This window comes from Pleuronectes platessa, chromosome 10 (genome assembly GCF_947347685.1).
Source record: "Pleuronectes platessa chromosome 10, fPlePla1.1, whole genome shotgun sequence".
Lineage (NCBI taxonomy): Eukaryota > Metazoa > Chordata > Actinopteri > Pleuronectiformes > Pleuronectidae > Pleuronectes > Pleuronectes platessa.
In genome coordinates this window covers 12,697,730-12,703,552 of record NC_070635.1, presented here as the reverse complement: position 1 = coordinate 12,703,552, position 5,823 = coordinate 12,697,730, and the positions used below count along the sequence as shown (strand labels likewise).

At 43.5% G+C, this 5,823-nt stretch overlaps 1 protein-coding gene across 1 annotated transcript in view; it reads right to left on the bottom strand.

The window, feature by feature from the left end:
• Positions 1–4,909: 4,909 nt before the first annotated feature.
• nphs1 (NPHS1 adhesion molecule, nephrin) overlaps positions 4,910–5,823 on the bottom strand; it is a 33,792-nt gene continuing 32,878 nt past the window's right edge. Inside the window, exons 27-29 of the mRNA XM_053432336.1 lie at positions 5,412–5,490; positions 5,125–5,285; positions 4,910–5,002 (exon numbers count right to left, since the gene is read on the bottom strand). Coding sequence (XP_053288311.1) covers positions 4,910–5,002; positions 5,125–5,285; positions 5,412–5,490 — 333 coding nt within the window. The remainder of the gene's footprint in view (positions 5,003–5,124; positions 5,286–5,411; positions 5,491–5,823) is intronic.

Here is a 5,823-nt window from a genome sequence, read left to right as displayed (position 1 = left end):
GTTGTACACTCTCACTCTCTCTGTGATGATCTGTGATGTGCACGTGTGTGTGTGTGTGTGATAGAGCTGTCTCCCAGCATGATGGCTTCTCTTCCTTCCCTCTTTATTTCTGTATTTATTACACCACACTCTCTGTGGTTTGGTGCCCGCGTGTTTGCCTGTCTGTCATCCTGTCTGCTCCACCTGTCTATATCCGTGTTTGTACAATCTTTTCCATCCACGAGTCCGTCTGCAATCTGTCCTCAATGTTGCTGTCTCAATGTCCCCAGCACAAAAATGAATTACCTTATTATAACGGGAGACATTTGATGTGACATGTTGTTGGATATATTAATTATACGGCCTGTTTATAACGGTGAAGATTCTTATTGGATCATTTCCCTTCAACCTGCTGACACTGGGGATGATCTGATGCAGCATGCTGGGCTGTGAAGTTCTTTTCTTTACTTTAAATACCAACCTTTTTGAACAAGCATCCAAAGAAGGCAATTCAGTTCCATCCGTGAGTTTCTCTTCTTCTTTTTAAAACCTCATTAAAAAGTCCATCTTGCCTTTTAAGAATACTCACCTAACTCCATGACACATCACCACGGTGTAGTGCAGCAACTCAGCGACATAACCAACCTTTTAAATCTACGTTTTTGTTTTATTCTTTTTTCAATTACAACTTCAAGGCTGCATGGTTGATGTGTGTGTGTGTTTGTGTGTGTGTGAAACAACAGCGTGACCACACCGAGAAACACAAACCAGGACTGTTACAGCACACAAAGCCTTCAATTCATCCACCCTCTCAGAGGACAGTCTTTGTCCAGAGTGCCGAGGACACTTTTGAGTCAGCTTGTCCTGGAGTCACATTCTCTACGCAAATATCCAACACTTTATAATAAACATCTTAAATACAGTTGGCTTCCATCCTGACCCTCTTTACTGGAAACAGATTGTCTCCGACACAGAATATGAGTTGACTCATTTAAATCACATTCCTGCAACACAACACTCTTTCCTTGTCTTATGCTTCCAGCTAATTATACTAGGAGATGTACCCAGACAGAAGTAATTAGTTACTGATCACAATCTGTTTAGACACTGAAATGATTAGAGGCACAACAATCTAGTTAGAAATGTGATTTCATACAACTGTACTTAATCATTTCATCTGTTTTCCCCTTTGATCACGCTCTGCAACATGATTATTTCCATCCATCCATCCATACTGCACCGACAGTCAATTTACAGTCTCTGAATCTTTATGTCCTTGGACTGTGGGAGGAGAACGGATAAAACTTGAAGAAAACCCACAACCCACACAGAAACAATGAGAATGTGCAACATCCCGGCTGAGCCACCTACATGAAAACAACATTTATTTTGGCAATGTACTTTATATCACATAACTTTTTTGTGCATGAATACAGGTTTACATTTACATGTATATATATATAGGTAGATAAACATTTGAAAATATATTTCAGACATAGGTGAACACAGTGGAGTTTTTCAATAGTAATGATAGAAAATATAAAAGATACATCCAGGTTTAAGTGGGGCTTGAAAAAAAATAAAATTGAAAAGGTATTTAGCTTTAAACCAGGAGACTAATGTCTGTCTGGATATTTATTTCAAAGTTTCCATCAACTAACAGATATAAGTCTTTTGAAATCTCTCTATTACTGTGTCAACTTCTCCATTTTACACACACACACACACACACACACACACACACACACACACACACACACACACACACACACACACACACACACACACACACACACACACACACACACACACACACACACACACACATTATACATATAAGTGTGTGTGTGTGTATTTTCATATTTGCCCTCATCAAAAGAATTCAGGAACATTCTTTCCTCCACATTGAAGACATCCTCAGTGTGAACAACAGGATATGAGTCATAATAACTGACAGAAAATTCCTGTTATACTTAGTAAAAGATGTGGTTGCTTTTGATTTGATTTCCAAACTTCAAATTGCAGAAAGCTGAATAACGAGAGCGAGGACAGGTTTGAGCGTCTGGAGTTCAGTTTGAGTTAGTTTCCCACATGGTGGCACAACCTGTTACAGCGATGGAGGGATATTAGTCAACTCATATGAGTTTTGTATTTTTAAACCTTCAGGAGAGGAGTGAAACGGAGTCGAGGTTATTAAAGTCTCATTTGTTTCTCTTTGACGTTATTGCACCCTCATGCAGCTGCTGTGTTTGAGCTTCCTTCAGGTTGTTATGAACACAATATCAAAATGTGCATGATGGCGACGAGGAGAAATAGAAGTTGTCACACGGCATTGAGCTGTCAAGCCTTCAGTTTAGCAGATTACCTCTCCCGCCTGAGCTGAGACGATGCATCATGAGCAGTCTTTGGTATGAACGCGGCAGTCGGCTTGACAGGAACTTAAACAATTGCTCAGTAATGAGACAAACACACCTTGACAGCCCATGATGGAGAATAGTGAGTGTAATTGAGAGAACGCAGCCTAGTGAAACATTGAGATTTATCTCAAGGCAGTCAGGCCCCATTGAGGAAACAGAATTTTGTAGGTTAGACAAATGTGTGGGCCATAACAACTTCGTGAGGATTTAATGCCATCTCTCACACACAGTGATTAAATATTTCCATATAGCAGTAATAATCCAATAAGAAAAGAAGCTAAAGAAGCGGGTTCTCATTGGGCGTTGTGTGTGCTACATGTAAAGAGTGAGTCCTCGTGAGACAAAATACGTGCTTGAGGATAAAGCAGAAGCTGAAAGCAGACGCACAGTGTGTGTGTCACAGCTGGGAACAACCCAGTGACACACATACACACCGTGCTATAATGTAGCAGGAGGCTAGAAGGACAGAGGAAGCATTGAGGAAGTTTCTGATACACACATTTACACAAATACACAGGGAACACAAACCCTATCATTATAACACAGGTAGAAAGACAGTACTCTGAGTGTTCAGAGCTGGTATCAATGGCAGCAGCAGTCGACAGCTTAACACACATGTAATCAATAGATATATTGGTCATATATACTGTATATACTGGGTAGGGCTTCATCCCAGGTCCAGCACCCTGAGACTGTACAATAAACAGAAGAAGGGAGGCTGAGAACTACTGAGAGTCAGAGCCACGATCCAGTTAGAGACAAAGATCCAGTAGTACATCAGGAAGATGGCCCCAAGTGATGATCTGCTAAGTGAATACCTCAAACAGCAGCAACCTGATGAGGAGGAGGAGCCCCTGCAAAGGCCTGTATCACTGACATAGTGGTTCATACCACCATCTGGAAGAGACTGGTCTGAATGACAGCACAGAGGCACTAATCATGGCAGCACAAGATCAATAGAGGCTCGGGGTCTACCACACCAGGCAGGACCCCAGGCGCAGGCTGCACATGGAATGACAGTGAACAGGAACATCTGTGGGCTGGAAGTTCCCAGGTCAGAATTCCAAGAAGGAAAGAAGGCGGTTCAGAATGAGCTCAAATCCTGTAGGACGTGCAGATCTAGACCGATAAAATGGGGAAGGCTAACCAGCAGGACATCGTGGTGGTCGACAAACAGGAAGTCGAAAAAAGGCAATTGCGATAGATGTAGTGATCCCAAGTGGCAGCAACATCAAGAGGGAGGAACACGAGGAGCTCAACAAAGACCACAGGCTGAAAGAAGAGCTAGAGAAGATGGGAGTGTCAGCTCCAAACTGGGAGAGGGACTCCAGCAGATTCCAGGAACAACATCTGAGATCTCTGATGAGGAGCAGCTAAGATTCTGCAGGACCCTGACGCCAATCTTAGATTTTATGTTTGCTTGTTTAATTTATTGTTTTGAATATACAGTCTTGTCTAAATCAACTTAACAAATAGAGATAATATTATTCCATAGATTTCACTTCGTCTTTGAACCTCAATTTGAAACCAAAGAAGAGGAGGATTTGTTTTAGTAGCAGTAAGTAACCATAGCTGCAGCTTAGCCGAACCCTCTCACCCTGTCTCTATCTCTCTCTGACTTCCCACAGCCACTGAGACAAATTCTCTCTGTCGGTTTTTCCTCTCTCTCGCTGATGTTGCGAGCTGAACTTCAATTTGAGAGGAAACAGGATTAGAGTCTGGCCCGAGATATGGCTTTACCTTCTGAAGACATTACCATGCTAAACACCACTCAGTACAATCCTGTTGTCGGGATTCCCAGGGACTAAGCGTGAGGTCCGAAAACTTTGCATCACACGAGGGGGGGGGGGGGGGGGGGTCTGGGTGCACGTCGGAAAAAGTGGGGATGGCTTGAAAACGATGATATTTGCTTGAGTTGCTCTGTGAGCTGCACGATGCGCCTGCTTCTGCCTCACTGATGTTCTTCTGACTCAAACTAACTGATTCATGTCTAACTGCAGGCCAAACAGGGAAAGGAGGGGGGGGGGGGGGGGGGGGGATAATGACGAGCACTTGGCTCCAAATCGAGGGTAAAGGTGAAACAACAGATCAAGGTCCAGGGAGCAGGAAGACGGAGGATGGAGGAGGAAATGAGCTGAGTCGCATGACGTATTCGAGGCTTTCGAATCTGTTTTTTTCATTTTTCTTTTTTTAATCCCGCTGCCCTTCTCCTTTGCTTCCTTTCAGTCTGCTCAGTTTGCCGTGCTTTAATAAAGCTGAACCCGAATCTCCGAGGAAAACATTCAGTGTTCATAATGTATACAGTGAAATTTCTGACATTTCCACATCAAGCCTCTCTCCTTCTATTCTGCTCTTTGCACAGGTTCCCTCAAGGTCACTCGCGAGACACTGACATAAAGAGGATGAAATAAATAACATTTTGCTGAATGTCTGCTCTGCATCACTGGGCTTCGCTGACGATCACGGGGTCTTGAGTGTGTCACGGCGTGTTCGTGTGCTCCGACCCGCTCTCTCTAGACCAACTCGCCTCGCTGTTCAAAGGGAAGATCAGGAACCCGCGGCAGTTGTCGAACATCTGCAGAATCCCTCGCCCTCTCAGCACCCGGCTGAGAGACAGAAAACATCTCAGTTAGTGTGGTGCACAACAAAACTCCACTCATCTTTCAACTGCAATGTGAGATTGAAATGTAAATGAGAAATTAAATAAGTTGCGGTTTTGTTTACGGACCTGACGGGCTGTAGATGATGTCCAATTGTTCCACTGATGAGGCAATCGGTGGTTGAACGAGGACGGAGGAGAAGACGCCGTGATCCCGTGGTGCAGACCCCCCCCGTCTCTTACATCCTCATACACGTGGCTGTGAGGGTCCACAGGCTGGTGCGTGACATCTTGGAAAGCAATACGGAGAAACACTTTGAATAGAAGACGCGTTTCCTAATTGGCTCAGACTGCGTCATATATTGACATGAGGTGTTTACTGCTTTTGTTTACTCTGAGGTGTATTTGCGTCTCACCGCGCCTGTGTGTTTCCTCAGGGTGCGGACTGAGAGCTGGCATGTAGTCAACGCTGGGGTAATAATAATACTGGGAACTCTCCTGAAATGATTGAAACGGAGAAGATAGCATCAGATCAGCTTTGACCTTACATAACTTCAAGGTAAACAACAATTTCACATGTTTTACTCCAGAGCAGAGGGGTTAACAGGGAATCATTGGAGGGTCTGTTCACCCTAATTATTCTCTGACTCGCCTCTAAACGTGTACAACCATACAGATAGGGTGGATTTTTATTTGCCTTGTTTTAGATAAATATCTCTGAGGTATAAGGGATGAATTTCTGCCAAATCCTCCAATTTGATAGAGGTGAATAGAATTTACAAATAGTCTATCAAGGACAATAGACTTGGACAGATGATAAAGTCCCTA